Genomic DNA, 19249 nt, shown 5'->3' on the forward strand with positions numbered 1-19249 from the left:
ATGGTAAGAAGGATGGAAAGGATAAAATTTTAATTGATGCGATGTTTGAATGTGCAGGCGAGGGAGAGGGGATGAGGGCGAGGGAAGGCTCAGGAATAATACCCAAGTCTCTAACCTCAGCCGAATGGAGGATGATGGTGTTGCCATGTAAGGTCAAGTTTGAGTTGGGGAGCCTCCGGGCATCCAAGTAGTGATATCAAGGAGCAGGTGGATACCTGTACATATGGGGGTCAGTGGTTGAGTGGGAAGAGCAGTGGACCAAGACCTTTGACCTATAGGAAGGAAAAAATTAGACTCTTAAAAAGAGAAAGAATGTTGGACAGGTCCAGGTGTTACTGGATTTAGTGGTAGGAGCTGATCTTGTTCTAAATAATTTTCAAAGGATAAAGAAGTAGAAAATTATGGTGGGTTAAGAAGCAAAAGGAGACATGAAAGTGGTAACAGTGAATGTATGTAGCTGTCCCTCTTGAGATGTTTGGGTAGAAGGAGAGAAAAGATGGGATGGAATCCAAAGTTGGGATGGGTTTTATTTGTAGGGTTGGTGAGACTTGAGGATGTGTGTGGTCAGCTGCAGAAAGCCAGAGATGGGTTTAATCTTTAGAGGATAGAGTAGAGATGGAGACCAAGGGGCTCAGGGCTGGAGTCACGCCTGGAGAAGGTGGGGGCAATTTTCCACAACTTCCTGCCAAGGAACTGAGCTTATGCTGCAAAGACAGTGCGTTTAGAATTCCAGCCTTTGGCAAAGAGCCACGTAGCACCTTCCAGTTACAAGCAGAAAACACCTCTATGACTGTCTTAGGATTTTAGGAACTAGTCACAGAAAACTAGCAGTTATATAACACTTTGCAGCCTTCCGACTGGGTTCACGATTTCATTTGACCTGTGATCACCTTGTTACACACACCTTACATACACCTCACTGTGAGTGTATAAACATAAACATATACATGCATACAAACATATATGTGTGTACATATGTGTGTGCTTGTTTATACACACACACACACACACGTACACACATGGCTACATATATTTCATTGTCTCTGGGAAACCCCTTATTAGGAATCTGAGGCTCAGAGCAGATATGACCTGACAAACCTTTCACAATCCATACATGATTTAACCCAGGTCTTCTGGCTTCAGGTTCCTAGGGACAGACTTTGTCATTCTCATAGATTGGCCTAGAGAGTGTCATGTATAGGTACTGCCCTCTACTTTACTTCCTGGTTCCCCGGCCTTTCAGCCTCAGACATCCGGGGGCCACTCTTCTTCTTCCAGTGGCAGGTCTTCCCCTTCTGCCCTCCTGTATTCTAATGGAGAGGCTTCCCCAAATTCTGCCCACAAAGCTACCCCATCCTGGGCCCTTCCTTTCCACATACAGCAAGGAAAGACACCACCAGGGCCCTCATACTTGCAGACTTTTTCTTCACGGCCTCGTTCTCAGATTCTCTCGGCTTTCTCTGCTACCACATTTTTTCCAGTTTTGAATCCAGTATTTCTCCCCATTCTTGCTCAAGGCCCTGCCAACCCACTGCTCTTCGGAGCCACATAACCCTGGTGGGCCTCCTGATTCAGTCACGTACGACTGGAACCAGTGGGCAAGTTACTCAGCTTTACTGAAGCTAATAATTCCTCATAGCTTACTGTGAGGATTTTAGGAGAGAACGTATGTGAAGGGTCCAGCTCGGTGCCAGGCTTAATCAATCTTAGCTCCCTTTCCTCACCAGAGTGGCTTGGAGCTCTTATCCACATTTCCCAGCACTCAGCACACTAATATAATTAGCAACATTAGTATATCTAAAAGGCAATTACCGTTTAATTGCTCTGGCCCCAGCCAGCCTGAAGTTCCTCTCTATTCACTTCTAATTTGGAGCCAGGGGGTTTTCAGTGCTACCCAGGCCAGTCACAAAATCACTGCCTTAAGAGAGAATTGAAAAAAACCTTCAGGCAGCCATTGATTACAAGAGAAAAGATTTGGTGATTCCCTCCGTTTTGTTGTACATAAAAATGCAAATATCAGTTTGTTCCTGGCCGGTGAACAAATCGGACAATTTCAAGCAGCATCTTTCTGTGACTTAGTGAACTATCCTGCTTGGTTAGAGCAGCGCTGCTCTCCAGAAGGCGTGCCCTCCCCGATACGCGCTATACTGATCATTAAAATAAACTAGTGCCCTCGTGTAGATTCAGACTTAGAATCAAGTTTCAAGCATCTCTTCTTAAAAGACATTTATTTATATTACATACTCAATTTAAAGGAGTAAATGCCCTTCCCTCAGCCTGCAAGATTTGTTTATCTTAGCGCTACTGTGAGAACTTAACGCCCAAAGGAAAGCAGTGTGTTTTATTTCTTCTCCTCCGACCCAACGTTGCATAAAGTAACAGCAGCCTCTAATCAAGAGGAACCCGAAGTACTTTGAGATTTCGAATCCAAATCTTTACTATTAGAACCGCACACGTGCATTTGAGGGAACCTAGATTGCCTTAAGCCACACGGAAAGCATTTACATCTGTACCACTTTACTTGTGATTGCGAGTTAAAGTAAATTCTAAATAACTTTAGCTGTTTGCGATTTGGAAAACAGCCTGGGCCATATAAATTCTCCCTTAGTTCTTTTTCTGTTAAATCTTATGCCAAAGTAAATGGAAGCCGTAGAGAACCTTTGAACGCCTCAGTTCTCAAATGACCCCAGTGAAGTTGGATTGGCAGAACCAAAGTTGAGTTTCCAAAGGAAGAATTTTTTTCTTTCCTTCTCGAAGTGTACACGTGACAGTTACCTTCCTTGGGGGAGGATGCAGTCCTTGGAGGAGGAGGACGCAGGAGGGCTTCCTGGGTCCCCCTGCCCTGGGCCGTGTTTGTGCCTCTCAGAAATGAGCTTTCTGCCACCGTCGGGAGCTCAGCACTGCCCTTCTTGGGGAGGCTTGGAGTCGGCCTCCAGGTTTCTTAGCACCTCTGCTTCACCAGTCAGGCAGCTTCACTTTTCCCCTTCCCTTTCCCTTTCAAAAAGACCTGTCGAAAGCAGGAGGTCTGGAGTTCACTGCCACCTCTTCCTGCTGGTTAGGGCAAGTGGCTTAGCTTCTCCAAGCTTCAGTTTCCTTTCCTGTGAACTGGAGATTAAAAATAGTTCTGCCCACATGGGTCCCTCTCTTCTCTGAGTGTTTTATTCTTGTGCTCGTGACCACACAGTTTATTACATTACATGGTATTCTTCATGATTTATTGATTATTAGTAAATAATTTATTTAAATATATCTTATAAGAAATGATATATACGTGTATGTATACATACATGTTACATAATATATATAACATATGTATTATGCATCACTGTGTTCTTACAACTAGACCACATGCCTCTTGAAAGCAGGGACAGTGGCTTCCACTCCTGTGCATTATCCTTGGAGTCCAGCGCTGTGCTGAGCACCAGATAGGTTCTCAGCAGACAACCAGTTGAGGCAGTCTTACGAAGGTTCCTCTTTAGCCATACTGTGCCTTAGTTAACAAAAGTACTATCCATCAGTCAAGCCAACATTCAGGAAAATTAATTTTACTCCCCTTATATTTTAATGTGTGCTATTTTTCTAGTATATAAATAACCCTGAAGGAAAACAATGACATTTATGTTTCACACTTTTGCTCTAATGCAAAGGAACATATTACATGTTTGCTAATCCTCTGAAAAACAAACGTTTATGTAAGCCTTTAGAGAGGGAAGTTTAAAAAACGTTTTTTACCCTTAGCCGTCAGCTCTAAGTCAGTAGTATTTGCCACAAATTGTTACTGTTAGGGCATGTTTAAGAGATAGCATCACATAATTTCTTAATTCATTACCCCCAATTAAATCTCACATTAGGGTGGGCTGTATGTTGTCTGCTATTTAGGGTTGTGTTTCACTGATCTACAAACTCACTCCAGGCATTGTGCCTCTGCTTAAACATAGTCAGGAATGGGGGTCTCACTACTGCTGGGAACAGCCCTTTTCTGTTTCAAGTAAGGCATCTTGAACTGGTGTACAGAATGTTTAAAGATCTTTCTGAGATGCAGAAGTGTAAATGCCCATAATGGGTATTATTATTATTGAAGGAGAATGGAGAAGACTAATTGCTATCCAAAAATCTGCATGACTTGTGTATTATAAACCCGAGAAAACTCTTCTCAAGAGGAGCGTATTATAGGCTCTATAGCCTATAGAATTGGGTGTACCAATTGTAAATGATTAGGGAAAGATCGAGAACAGTCAACAGAAAATCCACAATCTCCGCAGCGTGGAGAGGCAGTAGTTTCAGAATCACTCATACCTGGCTTTGATTCCTGTCTCCATTACTTAGCAGCTTTGAGCAATTTACTTTTGTCTCTGGTCTTGTTTTCTCATCAGTGACATAAAAATGATATTAAGGATTAAATGAGGTTACATTTATTAAAGCAAAACACCAAAACAATGTCTGGTTCAAACTGGTGTTAAACGGTAACCAGTATGAGCATTATTATTGTGTTATTACTATATTATTATTACTGTTATTAGTATAAACTCAAGGGTGCCTGTTTGACTGACTGCAGTTGACACTGAGGTTATGGATGTTTCTTAGGGAAGAAAAATGTGGTGGGGGGACTCTGAGTTGGCTACCTGTCTTAAGAGGCAACTGGGGTTAAGGGGTTTAATAGGAAGTGTCAGCTCCCAAACTCCACCTCCCCTCAGTGGAATTGCAAGGTCCAGCTATCCTACTTGTTAACACTGCTATAAACCTCTTACACATACCCTTATTAAAAGGGTTGGTGGGTACCTAATACTGATCTCATCCTTATGTAGGTAAAACACCAGCTAATTTCTTATCACTCTAATCTGTACTTTTTGGTCAGGCCAGTATTGTCCAATTAGAACAACTCTTCCCCCACCAAAAGCCCTGAGGTGCAGCGTTTGCTAATTTCCATGGTGTAAATACTCTCAGCATACCCAATTTCAAGCTTCCAACGTGCAGTCACTGAGCACAGAGTTGGGAAGAGATGCGCCCAGTTGCTCAAGTCAGGGCAAGCTGGCTCCAGAACACCACTGGGTCAGAGTGAAGCCTGTGTTGTGACAGTACAGGATACGATGATTGACAGAGAAACTTACAAGCAAATAGAGTAGAGGGAAAAGTGTTTGTCTTCAGTATGGGCAACAGAATTCATCCAGAAAGCAATTACTTGAGCAGCGTGTTTCAATGACGTTTTTCTGTCCTTACTTTGTACTCTGCAGTCATACTTAGGACAGAAATCTTTTCCTAGCCTCTTGTGCTCACTTGGCGGTTGGGTGGGGTCTCCCTAATGACTTCCAAATTATCAGACTGTTTCTTTAACCAGTAGTTTAAAGATTTGGTCTCAGATGTAATGCCCATGTTTATAAAAATGTCTTCCTTCCTCCCTTCCCTTTTCCCTCCCTTGCTTCCTTCCTTCCTTCTTTCCTTCCTCCCTCTCTCCCTCCCTGTGTTCTTTATTCCCTTCCCTGTGGCAGCACAGTATTTTCTATCGTCTCTTTTGTAATCCTAACAACCCCAAGAGATCATCAGAACAGGTCATAGTATATCTGCTTTGCAAAAATGGTAGAGGAATTAGAAAACTGCTATACTTCATAAATCTCTATCATGTTATTAATGTCAAAATATATAATTTTGACATTAAATAATGTCATATATAATAACAAAATATTTTATAATAACAATATATGTAATTTTGTTATTTGGAAATCTTCATTGTTATTCAGACACCCTCACTTCTTTAATATTTTTTATGAGTGGAGAGGGTCATTTCAGCCTCTGGCTACCTTTCTTTTGCTGTCACAAATTTAACTTTGTTCTCTCCCTCATTACAGTGCTATAAATACATTTCTGAGAACTTTTAATGAAGTGACGATACCTAGCACTTTCTCGTTATAGTTACATCCCCAGAGATGATAAAACAGAATCCTCTTGAGAAGCTGTTTTGTTTCCAGCAGCTCAGCGCTGGAGCAAGCAGAATTCTGTTACAAACCATCTCCGAACTCTTAGGGTGAGGGTTGTGTCAACGTAGTGAATTAGAAAAACCCAAGTCTTCTCACTAAAGACTTCTTAAAAGTTTTTCAAGTGCCTAGTGACTCAAACTGAAGAGGAAGACGTCTGAGCTCACTGATTTGCCATTTACCATGAAGCCCTCTGCAGATGTGCTTGAGATCATGGCTTGCACCCTTCTAATCCTTGTGAGCTTTGTTGGAAACGTGTGTTTATTCTATTCTACAAGGAAATGTATGACTGGGCGTTTAGAGACGTCCTTTCTTCTGATTTTCAGTCTTATATTTGTCCACCTCATTAAAAACTTGGTGGTGAATGTCATAAAAATAGTTTATTCTTCTGGTTTCATGTCGGATTCAGCTGGCTGCAAAGTTCTACACTTCATGGCAGCCCTGACGACTTCCTGGCCATAGATGTTACACTTTGCATTGCTGTACTACCAGAAGCTTTACCAGACTGCCCAGCACTTGAGTGAGCCTCCAAACCCGGACCATCAGAAGCATTCCTTGAAGGTGGTTTCTGCACTTTGGATGGCTGGCGTGGCAGTGTACCTCCCAGTTTTACCTTATACTAGAAAATCAGAATACCTGAATGCAGGAAATGATACAGACCCCTTGTCTACTAACAGGATTCCTAACGTGGATTGCCTAACTGACTTTGGAAGCAAGCAAGTAGAGTTTTACTATGGGAAAGTATTTCTGGTTCTAATTGATAGTCTTCCTTTAGCCATCTTAGTCTTTGTCTGTTTCTGGATGTCTTTTCTGCTTTCGGAAAGAAAGAAGATGACATATGGTGACATCTGGATTGGAGATGGTGATTCAGCAATTGAAATCCTAAGAGGGGCCAAGTTTAGTATTTTATTAATGTGGCTGATCACTCCACTTTGGATTTCTCACTTTGTCTTAGTCTATTTCATGAAAGACTTGGCAGCCTGTGCCCTTTTTCCAGCTGTTCTCACAGCCCTCTCTTCAGGCTTCTCTGCTCTCAGTCCTTTCCTGCTTATGCTGGTGAATTACAAAATGAAGTTGATGTCCTTCTGTGATGCCAAAGAGGAAAAACCCACACCACAGCCTGCAAATGTTATTCTCTCTCCATATGCTTACTGGCAAAAAACTCTGTTTTAATCTTTGGGAAACAGACCCTATCAATGGAAGGTTCAGCTGATGTCCCCATAGGCCTCATCAATAGCTATTATAGTTTCTGAAAGAGGGACTAGAAGATTGACACCTCCTCAGAAAAAAACTTCTGAGGGAAACTGTGCAAGAAGAAGACATATGAACACAAGGTTATTGTAAGTGGAAGAAAGAACAGTCATCTCAACGTTTGTTTTTCTAGACAATACCACAGTTTTTAGTGTAGAGGTTCTTGACTGACTCAACAGTGATCACAATCTGGAAGTGAACTCAACAAACAATTGATTAAGTATTTACTCTGAGTTAAGATACTGTGTTAAAAAATAGCATATTGTGGAAACTGAGGATCGTACGTCCCAGCTGAATTCCTAAAGGTACTTAACAGTAATCTTGTGTTTTCATCTTATGTTTTTCTTGAAATGTTTTGACACATATTGGAAATGTATTAGTTAAGTATGCAATGTTCAGTTTTTGCACTGTCAATTGTGGTACCTCATCTAAGCCAGAAATAGATTTTGATCATTTTCCTTCCTCTGAGAATCTTTAGTAAATTCGGGCTAGATAAAAGAATTGGATGAAGGAATTAGTGCTTGCCAAATCATACCTGTGTGTATGTACAGATGTGCAAATATTTGGTTACTACAGACATTTAGCCTACTCTTCTTACTTAATCACCTAAATATCAAGCTATACTCCTCTTCAGAAAAAAAGGGATATTTATTTTACAAAGAGTTTATTTCCTGTTTTGGTTATTAAATTGGTACATTTTAATTGGAAGAATTGATAAAATATCCATAATAATCTGTTTTCTGAATTTGGTTTTAATAAAAATAAGCACATTATAATTATAATTTAAAACACATAACCAGGATTTTATTTTTTGCAGTTAGCCAGTGTAGCCATTTGAACTGCTTCAGATTCAATGATTAATAATTTTAAATATCTTATGTTGCATACATGTTGTATAAGCATTGAATTTTTAAGCTAATTCTTATTCAATTCTTGTATTTTTTCATTTTCCTTTTATCAGTAGACATAGGATTTACTATATTGTAGTTCTAGTGAATGGATATTCCTAAATAGAGATTCTTGCTCTGAAAAGGCTGCATCTAGAATTATAAACCTGGATCTCATTAACAGGAGAAACTTAGAACATCTTTGTTACCATGAAGTGCTACCGAGAAGGGAATTTTTAAAGTAACCAAGGCCCAAATTTTGTAGGGTTTGGTAGGCCAATGTCTGTCCCTTGTATAGCACTGGGAATTAAAATACACACACACACACACACACACACACACACACACACACAGACTTAAGACCTTCTGAGGTTTCTGGGTGGTCTTCATGGGAAATGCTTAGTTGAGTCCTCTGAGGAAGTTTAATCAGAAGGGCACTAGGCATGGATCCTGTCTAATGAAGTTAACATCTGTGGAGATGGAGGATGTGGGGAAGAGGTCACCATCTTTTAATTAAGTGCAGATGTAGCCAGGGCTGGGATCAGCCATTGCTCTTAGGTAGTAGTTCTCAAATGGGGTTCTGGGACCAGCAGAATCAACATCATCTGGGAACTTGTTAGACATGTAAACTCTCAGGCCCCAACCCAGGCCTACTGAACCAGGAGCTCTCGGGGTTGGACCCAGCAATTTTGTTTTAATAAGCCTTCTGGTTGATTCTTTTGCAGGCTGAACTTTGAGAACCACTGGTCTAGGGTTACCCAGAAGTTTAATGCTCACAAACGATGAGAGGTATGAGAACGAAGCCAAGATCACCGACTCCTGATGTAGTCTTTAATGCTCCCGTGCACAGTGCTGTTTTGTCTACTTCTCTCTAAAAGGAGAATCAGGATTCTCATCTGTGCTGCATACATTCTCAATAATAATTGCCAAACACATCCACTGTAGAAATCAAGCAATCTTTGCAAAATCAAGAGTAAAGCATGACCACTTCAGGTGCGCCGAAAATCTGGAACTTGGATTTGGAGAGTGTCCGGTACATAACTGGGTAAGGGATCCAGTTCCATAGCTCCTTTCCAGAAGCCAGTGCAGGACATGGTTGGCATACGCCCAGGCTCAACTTCCCAGTGCTAAAAATGTTTCCTTTTCCTTCCCAGATATTTTCTTTTTGTTTGGGCCTCGTTAGGTCATAGTTTTGTCCTTGTGGAACTGATAAGTTTTCATCTACAACAGAGAGTAAATTGTATTCTCACTGAATGAACAACATTCCAGTTCGCTTTTTAAAATTATTCTCACTTTAACCCTCTGGCTCTCTCTCTCTCTCTTTTCCTCTCCCTTAACCTCCATATTTCATTCGCATTCCTGGTGGGATCAGGATGGCAGATGAAATAGGATAAAGGAAGTTCGACAAAGGTTGTCATGGTAGCGCCTTGGAGAGGGGTCAGAGTTGGTCAGGACGGTCGTGAGGTCCTGGATCAGGACCGCACAGAATCTCTGACTTAGAAGGTCATCTGTTCCTCCTTTCCAATGCAGGATTCTCATCTTTCTCCCTCAGAATATCTCTCCAAACCTCTAAAGGAACAGTTTCTTGCTGGGGTGGTTGTGATCTTATCAAGGAGCCCATTCCATTTATGCCATTATTAAGAAGTATTTGCTGAGACTGGCATCCCTGAAACTTCCTCCAAAAAGTTTCCTACCCTTGAAGGCAAATCCTCCTTTTACCCGATGGCTTTTTAGACTCTTAGAGAGAGAGGAGTGCTTTTCTCCAAGTTGGATATTTCCTTAGCTATGTCACATGAGGCAGAGTTTGCCAGCCACTGGCTGTCTTGACTTCCTTGCTCTGTCTTGGCATATTCTGGTTTGCCTGTGGCCTTCTTAAGTAGTGGCATCCAGAACTGAACACAATACATATTTCCGTGTATTTACATGTGTTTATATTTTTTTCTATTCTACATTCTTTTATCTTCTTTTGTTCAGGTACTGTGAGCATGGATTCTTCCCTTCCTCTTCCGAAAATAATTTTAAATATTAAACTCAGTTTACATCACTCTCACACACACACACACACACACACACACAAATACAAATTTAAAAGTACCTTTGCCTCAGGGCTTAAAAACTAAGGTCCTTTCAGGCTCTAAAGTTCTGGTATAAGTTAGTTCATTCTCAGTGTCAGATTTTAGAAATAATGAAATAACCCCAAATCATTTGCAAGAATTTTAAACTACAAGCTAGGGCTCACAACTAAAAAAAGATCATATTTTAAACCAAATATACTTCAATTTTTTGAAAAACTACAAAAAGACCAACCTTTAGAGGGTTTTGTCAGAACATTCCTGATCTCTAGAATGAAGTTCCCTAGTACAGTGGTATTTTACTTGCCTTTTCTTTTTTTTAAAAAAAAAAATTTATTTTTTTTTTTATTTTTGACTGTGTTGGGTCTTCGTTTCTGTGCGAGGGCTTTCTCTAGTTGCGGCGAGTGGGGGCCGCTCTTCATCACGGTGCGCGGGCCTCTCACTATCGCGGCCTCTCTTGTTGCGGAGCACAGGCTCCAGACGCACAGGCTCAGTAGTTGTGGCTCACGGGCCCAGTTGCTCCGCGGCATGTGGGATCTTCCCAGACCAGGGCTCGAACCCGCGTCCCCTGCATTGGCAGGCAGATTCTCAACCACTGTGCCACCAGGGAAGCCCTTACTTACTTGCCTTTTCAATAAGACATGAGGAAAGATGGTCATAATCAAATTTTCTTTGAAGATGAAGTTGAGGTATTAAATCAATTGACTATGGAATACAATGCTTTATTGGCCAGTTCAGGGACACCTGTGGATAAGGTATATTAGGTTCACAAAGGTCTATACACTTTTCTTTAATGATCCTCATGCCTACCATTCTCTTTAGACTCTGCTGGAGAGAGGAAAGAGCAATTTGTTTGGAGTTATGGTCCGTGAACACCCACAGCAGTACAATTCAGGACTGAGGATGCCTATGGAATTCTGGCCTAGATGGTTCGGAGCCACGGCCATGTTTCAGAATAGTCCAGGGGGTAAATCAGAAGAGCTCTGGACTTGCTATCGGGAAGTGGTTTGTCTGAGCTGGCTTTGCCCCTATTTAGGAGTACATAACCTTGGCCGACACATTCCTGAGTTTTGCTGTCTTCAAAACAGGAAAGATATGATTGCAAACTGCGATAGACACCCTCTGCTTCCCTCTCACAGAGTTGTACTTAAGAAAGGTTAAAAACAAATATTTAAGGTGATTTGAAAAAAATAAAATGTTTGATACGGGCAAAGTGTTACCTTACCCCTGCAGTTTTGGCAAGCTGAAATAAGGGAGCAAGGCAGGCGTATCACCAGAAGCCCTGTGTGTGAGGCGACCACAGAACCTCACTGAGCCTTGGTTTCCTTACCTCCACAAAGGAGATTGTAAAGATATTTGTCTCCCAGTCTTTGTGAGACACACAGGAGAGAGTATGCGTAAAGGCGCCCAGACCCAGCCCCTGCTATGAAGTTTTGCGTCACAATTGTTTGTGAGCATTCAAACAGGAAATGCAGCTCCCCTTGCCCCCAAGCTGGAGCAAGCTCAACATATTACTGTACATTGGAGTCTCCTGTTTGATAGCAAATACTCACTTGTACTTTCTCCAAACACGCCAGAAAATTTGGTATTCCAACACGTGCTCTGTTTACACTCTGGCTTTGGAAATACTCTCCTGACGGCTGTGCTTACCCATCCACGCTGGCCATCACCCTTTAAGACCCCTTTTTTGAAGCAAAAACAGCAACGGGTGTTAAATCAATGTTACCCATTCTTCTGGAAATCCTGCTTCAGAATTCTCACCTCCAGGCCTTTGCCCGTGCTGTAACTCTACCTGGAACACTTCGTCCTGCCCCTTTGACTCCCTCATCATTTGTATCCTCACCCTTCAGCTTTCCGCTTAGACCTCACCTGGACCAGTCACACTTCCCTCATCTCCAAGTTCTAGGTTAAGTGACTCAGGTTCCTGTGTATTTATTTGTCTCAGCAGGGACCACAGTATACATTTTTTTTTGAATTCCTAGAAAACATACATTGTCTCTTTTATTATTTAAATATTGATTTCATTCTTCTCCACGTTTTTTTCTTTTAGCATTTTTTTAACATCTTTATTGGCGTATAATTGCTTTATACTGTTGTGTTAGTCGCTGCTGTATAACAAAGCGAGTCAGCTATACGTATACATATATCCCCATATCCCCTCCCACTTGCATCTCCCTCCCACCCTCCCTATCCCACCCCCCTAGGTAGGACCACAGTATATTGTAATGGCTTGTTTTCTTGTCTATTTCCGCCTTGTACTGAATGCTGCATCCTGGCGTGGAGAGTAGTGTTGGTCTTACCCAGCACGTACATGCGGGAATATTCCATAAATGAAGAAGGGGATGAAATCTACACAGCTTGTGCTTTTCCCTTTTCTCCTCATATGTACTTCTTGGCTCTCCTTCAGTTACCTCTTTCCAGTAGAAATTTCTTGCCTCTATCATTTTTCTGCTTCAAGACTAGGCATTTAGTGACTGCCATGCTTCTGGCCACTGTTGAATCAAAGAGTGAAAGAAACTGAGTCCAACATTTGGAATGAGTTGCTTTCTTGCCAGCCAAGCTACTGAGCCAACTGAGGACAACATTTCGTATATTCCACTTTTTTCCACCCAAGCCTTCCAGTACGTAGTTTGTGATTTTTTTTTTTTTTTGAACTCTCGTTATATGAAAGAAAGTTCAGTATCTATGCGTAGGCTTTCAAACTGAAAATGTATCCCAGTACAAATTTGGCCAAGTGTGTGTGTGAGGGTGTACACAGCTGCTGTGTTTTCCCAAGTATTGGTGGATTAAAGAGTAAAGAAAGAAGTTGTAATGCAAATCGACCGAGGTTACCTCATCACCGAATGTACCCTGCTCATTTATTTTGACAAGCCCAACTTACTTTTAATTACCAGGCCTCCTAGTACACTGGTAAATGTAGCAATAGTGACTTTGGCAGAAAAGGAGAAATCTGTGTAACATGAGCCATCAGAATGAGTCCATGCTGACTCTTTATAAATTGGAGTGAGGCAATTCATTTTAAGAAGAATTTCAGTAGAGCAATTTATGTGATCTGTGACTGTAGTTACAAATCAGTGAGCCTTTTATGAGCCAAGCACACCAGACTGTGTACATTAAATGAGGGTAGTTTCTCAAAGAAATTTTGTCGGCCACTCCAAGCCATTACCCAACAGATTTTTGTAAGTCTTCATTCGGAATTATTTTCAGAGTCAGTTTTCAAGTCACTATAAAAAAAATTTTTAAATGTCACCTGAAAATCCTAATACTGGAGAGGGGAGGCTATTTTTTAAATCGATGCCTACTTTTTATTATTCAGTTGGACTCCTAGTTACTTGAAGCTTTTTCCTAAATTGAGTCTTCTCTTGAAGGAAGCAGTCGGGCCATCACTGAGGTCACCCATGAGAAGGTGACATGGTGTTGATAGACCTATTAGGGCCAGAGCCTCTACTGTACATTTTAATAGACACTAGAGGGACTTCTGTTCTTGGCAATTTATCAAAACTCTGAGAGTAGGAAAAATCCTACAGGCATTATGCACAGTTGACGCTCATTACTTCTTTGGTCTTTTCCCGCTCTAGCTGACCTCAATTTGGAGTTTGGGTAAAGTTTCTCCCAGTGCCTTGGGCACATCAAGAGAAGGGGTGCGATGTGTCACCAATAGCTTCTACATGGCATTTGGGTCCTAACCACCTAGCCCTGTGTCCTCACATTCTAATATTTGTATTCTTTGCCTCCCTATAATTTTTCCTACCCAAAGGAGTAGAGCTAAGCCATTGGAAAATGTTTCCTTTCCCTTTCTCTGCTTTCCCACCCCCTGCCCAATCTCTACCTTCACCTCTCCCCACACTTAGAAACAGCTTAAACGCATGACATACCTACTTCAGTGCATAACAAATTAAAACTTGCCAGTGTCAATGAAGAGAAATTAAAAGCCCAACTGAGCTTGAAATGGAATGATTTCAACCGGTCAACAGTACCTGAGGTGCACGGCTCTTGTAAGATGTGTGCTGAGGGGAGAGGTGTGGCAATACAGGAGAAAGTCCTCAGAGGACCTGGGACCAGTGACTGCAGCTTGCAGGCACAGGGCTGGTGGCATGAGGGTGCAGTACAAATTTATAAATGACTGGGCTCTGAGGTCCCAGAGGGGTCCAGGGCAACTATGATGTGTAGCAGTAAAAATCTCATGTAAAGGCTTTTAAGCTGGACTGCCCTTTCTGGGGAGGCTGAAAAATATTTTCCACTGAGGTGTCCACCCGCTCTCATCGACCTTGAGCAGGGTCGGCCTTCTCGCATCCAAGCTGCCCGGCTGGCCACATGGAGGACGGTCTCAGTCTTTTTCTGGGCTTGTCACTGGCACAGCTTCCGCCCTCCCCCCAGTCACAATAGTGAAGTGGCACCGTGTGACTGCACAGCGCCAATGACAACAAGGCAAGGACCTCTCTTCTTCCTCCGGTTGTAAAGTGAAGGAAATGTAATCCCCACCTCGTAGCATTTTACTATGTTTGTTGAAGGTTTTCTTTTTCTAATACTAAGAGATAAAATGGAGGTTGTGGAAAAGCACAAATTGTAACATGCTGGTCGTTTATTGGTAAGAAATTTCGTTTTACTGCTGTTGTGGTATGAGAATTTAAAACAATTGTAGCATACAAATTCAACGTTAGAATACAAATGAAGGAAATAGCGTTTGGCAGAAGGCACTAATAAGGAAAGGGAGGAGGATGGCACTTCATGTTTAATACTGGATTCCTTTGAAGGGTCAAAGACTCAAATGCCCCCAGAGCCAGGCAGGATGTGTGGATGAGGAGAGCCGATGGGGGGTGGGAGTGGGGGGGAGCTGGGAGCACACGCCCTGTAGACAGGGCAGCTGCAGCTCAGCTATAGCCAATTGTTATCATGGGGAATGCAGACCTGTGCTCCCAGAGCTCCAGATATTTTTTAAGTGAAGCCAGAAATCTAGAATCTTATGTGAAAGCACCAAAGGTCTACAAGTTGGCAACAGAGTCAATTTTTTGGAAACACTGCTAAGGCCAAACAGATCACGTCTGTGGGCCAGCCTTGGCCCCTGGGCCTCTGGTCTGTGCCCTCTGTAGCTGTGCATTCCATCGGCGCCTGTGTGTCAGTCAGAAACGGGGGCTCGCTGGGTCCCACTCGCTGGGTCCCAGTGGGTGTGTGGGGTGAGGCAGTGCCTGAAGAGCACAATAAGAAAAGCACCCACAGCCCAGCTCAGTTTTCTTATCATGTTGGATTAATTGCAGCAGCTGCTCTAAACCTGACCTCATCCCCTCCAGTCACATCCCAATTCCTCAGAAGTGAGTGCTCGAGGGTGCTATGTGCTCAGTGGAAGGGCAGATGGGGAAGGAAGAGGCAATATAAGGATCCCTGGGACAACCATGGACTCACCCTCCAGTGAAAAGAAGCAATTGATGTTGGGAATGTGGCCAGGATTGGTGAACCACAGGGATTTCTGTACGTTATAAACAAGGATGTAATACTTTCAAGGTGGCACGTTGAAAGAAAGAAGCATTGAAACTAGACAAACGGAATTGTGTTGTAGATAGAATAAGGCATGTTAAAGGAGATGGCCACATATGGGGGTCCATTGGGAAGTAAAGGAGAATCCTGTATGCCTTGGACCACTTAGTCTGAGGCTGGACCATCCAACCCACTGAGATAAATATGACCTTCCTATAATGGGCTGGCACTGCTGTAACTCTTATATTCTGTTCTGTAGAATAAACAATCTCACTACCAACCTCCAAGTCCAAATATAAAGATTCTGTGCCTTGGTGTCATGATTTATATTATCCACTGGATATGTTCCATTAGAATGTCTATGCTCAAAGGGAAATTGCTCTTCATGTTGTTCAACACACCTCAAACAGGGACTCAACGATTACTTGTTAATATGCTTAGTTAAGATGTGTCCATTTGCATTTTGTATTTAGTTTTGTATTTCCATATATTTAGAGATCCGCTTGGTCCCCAGCTTTGACTCATGTTTTTCTACTTCATCTCGTGTTTCCATGTTTGTGGTGATACTGCGCTTGTCTCTACCCCATCCTGACACCCAGAATCATCTTTGTGTTCACCAAAGCCTTGGGAACAGTCTGTAAATCAACAGTTCATTGTGGAGTACAGATTTAGTGAAAAGAAATTGGATTGGAAGAAAGTCTGTTAGTTGACAAGTTGGAATCCAGAGTCTGGATTGTCTCAGAATCCACCAGAATGGAAGAGAAAGTTATTTTGAGTAATTTGCAAGTATGAGTGTCCATGTTTTTCTCTGAAAAGCTTTGTGAGGCTTAGAGGAAAAGTGATATATTTTTGCACCAAGAAGTTTGTTTAAGAACCAATTTTTATATTTCTATAAATAATAAAATTTAATTTAGCCATCAAATACAAATTGGTTTTCTTTTTATTTTAAACTTTACTGTGATTTCAGAAGAATGTTTAGTATTTATTCTAAATGGATAATCACATTTGTACATGGTAGTAGCATCCTAGTTCTTTTTTGGATCAACTCCGTATCCACTATAATTAAAAATATGTAAAAATGGTATATGCGTGTGGGAAGGGAAGGAAGGGAAGCACTGGAAATTGAGTCAAGTCATGGGTTTGAGGTATGGAATGGAGAGTGGTTTTCCCCCTTTGTTGCAATTATGCTATTTTTGTAAATTTTTTAAAAACCTCAAAATGAGAAATCAGTGCCTTCAGAGTTAGAGTTTCCTTTTAAAAACTAGGTATTTTTACATTCTTGATCTTATATCGATAAGCTCATTTTCATCAGCCTAGATTTATTTTCCCTTCCCAATAATGTACTCCTTACTCTTTGTCAAGGTACCCCTTCCTCTTTGGCAAGGTACCCCTTCATTAGAGATCCGAAAGAAAAAAAAAACAAATTATTTCAGATACTCGAGTCTGAGTACATAAGACAGTTTCTATAATAAGAAAGACAAGTTACGGGAAATGGAATCTTTTTCGATATCTGGGAGTTTGCTCTGCGGAAGATAACTGCTCGCCAAGGCACTGCCAGGAGATCTATATTTCTGTTCCTGACATCTGTAGGTACCACTGCCACTGCCAATGGTGATGAGGATAAGTGATGGGAAAATGAACTGGGAGGTGATATATCTTCCTTGACAGATTTAAAGAACTGCCACAGGCAGCCCCAAGGCAAGTGCTGACTGAGGACATTCTGGCGCCTGTGTCGGGTCACTCTGGCATCGGCAGGCAAAGCTGTTAGAAGCAGGGGGCAATGCAATAACTCTGTGGTTTAAATCTCTACTTAGATCCTTTTTTTGAAGGGGTGAACTGGAGGTTGTACTACAAATTCTGAAATATCCATTATTGTTGGTAAGTTAGTATCTGCCTTGTCCTTGTGTTATTACCATGGAGATCCAGTATTCATTACCCCATGCCCAGGATCCAAAGATATGCCCACATAAACATTTAAATATGGTTGTCCTAAGATTTCAAGGTTTGCTCCCCATCCTCGAAGCCCCTGCATTCACCCAAGGTGTAGTGGTAGATGTGGGCTGGGTCAATCTTAATATTGATCACAAGGGGAGAGTCTGACCTGAGTTACTGCTCTGGCAAAGACAAACAGGCACAAATGCAATACAGCAAAGGACCAAGGCTGCTCCCTAGGGAGCCCCCTGGGGAGCCTGGAGGAGCTGTGCTTACTGCTTCTGGAGAGCCCGGCTGGGGACATTCAAAGGGAGGAAGTGTGCTCAAAGGCAGCCCTTGCACCCAATGACTTTTCTCACTTTGTCTAAATATAAATATAATTTTTGGTTATAAAACAGCTAACCGTTTTGCTTTTCTTTTGTGCTTCTGTCGGGTCCAGGACTTTATAAGGATTTGACCTTACTCAAAATGTGCAAAGAAGAATGATGGAAGCCCCTGAATACCTTGATTTGGATGAAATTGACTTCAGTGATGACATCTCTGTAAGTATCGCTACTTGCAAGCAATGCTTTCAGGAGATTCTGCCTTCCTCTGTATGGGCTCCTTTCTCTGTCGTAGTCTGTATATCCTAAACTTTTCCAACCACGTTTAGAAATCGACAGCAGAAATCCTGCTATGGCAGACAAAGTGTGGGTTGGGGGCCTCCTGGACCAGGAGTGAATCCCACTTAATTTTGTGTGAGCTTGGGTGAGAAAGACATCATTTAACCTCACTGGGCCTCCCCTTCCTAATCTGTTTCATTGTTGTCAAAATTATTCATTGAGTAAATTTATAAAGTGCCTGCATATGGTAGGCACCTTCATAAATTTACTTATGTACATAATTAACCCTATCAATGTTAATCTCTTTTATATGACTGGCTGTGCCACAGCCAGCATGCTCTAGCGTTCACAAGGACACAGACTGAAGGACGGCCAAGTTATTAATTTATGAACAATAAGAGCTTCCAGTCACTGGAGCTTTCAAAACACAGGTTGGACACCTGGGAATACTGAGGAAGAGTCATGTGTTGATAAAGGGCAGGACGGGCTGACCACTGAGGCCCCGCTTAATACTGTAATGCTGTGGGCTGATGAGCTTCTTAGTTCCCACAACACTCACAGACTTCCTGCTGCCTCCAGCCTAACTCCTGGCAGCTATGAGTGGATGGTCTGCCTGCCCTTTGCTCAGAGCTGCTTGTGACTTACCCTGGGCCACGTGATCTCTTCTGCCAAAGGCCAACCAGCAAACCTACTGGCCTCTCAAACCCTAGCCCAGTTGGGCTGACTCTCAGACTGTGTGATGGGAAGGTTGCTGTTTCTGGACTAGCGATGTAAGTTTTCTTCCCAGGACCTCCAAGGGTGCACTTTCTCACCTTACTTTCCATTGATTTCTCAGTTTTTGGTCACCACTGGCAATTGTCTCAAAAGTATAAGCTTTAAGGCGCCTCTGGCAGCAGTGTTATTCTTCTAATTTACTCCTTACCTTGAAGTAAAATATGCATACTCTATGCAAGAATTGGATTCCTGGGATGCGTTTGAAGAATCACCTATTTAATGGATGAATCTTCCTACCTTTCCCTATTTGTGAATTCAGCCTTTCCCTCCTTCAGCTTCCAGACAACTTT

At 42.1% G+C, this 19249-nt stretch overlaps 2 protein-coding genes across 2 annotated transcripts in view; both read left to right on the plus strand.

Annotated features, from left to right (window-relative positions):
• SNCAIP (synuclein alpha interacting protein) overlaps positions 1-19249 on the plus strand; it is a 147567-nt gene that overhangs the window by 55580 nt on the left and 72738 nt on the right. Inside the window, exon 2 of the mRNA XM_068535766.1 lies at positions 18023-18125. Coding sequence (XP_068391867.1) covers positions 18066-18125 — 60 coding nt within the window. The 5' untranslated portion in view covers positions 18023-18065. The remainder of the gene's footprint in view (positions 1-18022; positions 18126-19249) is intronic.
• On the plus strand, positions 6153-7142 carry LOC137758907 (uncharacterized). The gene is given in 1 exon segment (XM_068534865.1): positions 6153-7142. A coding segment is annotated over 1 exon segment (990 nt).

This window comes from Eschrichtius robustus, chromosome 2, assembly GCF_028021215.1.
Source record: "Eschrichtius robustus isolate mEscRob2 chromosome 2, mEscRob2.pri, whole genome shotgun sequence".
Taxonomy (NCBI): Eukaryota; Metazoa; Chordata; class Mammalia; order Artiodactyla; family Eschrichtiidae; genus Eschrichtius; species Eschrichtius robustus.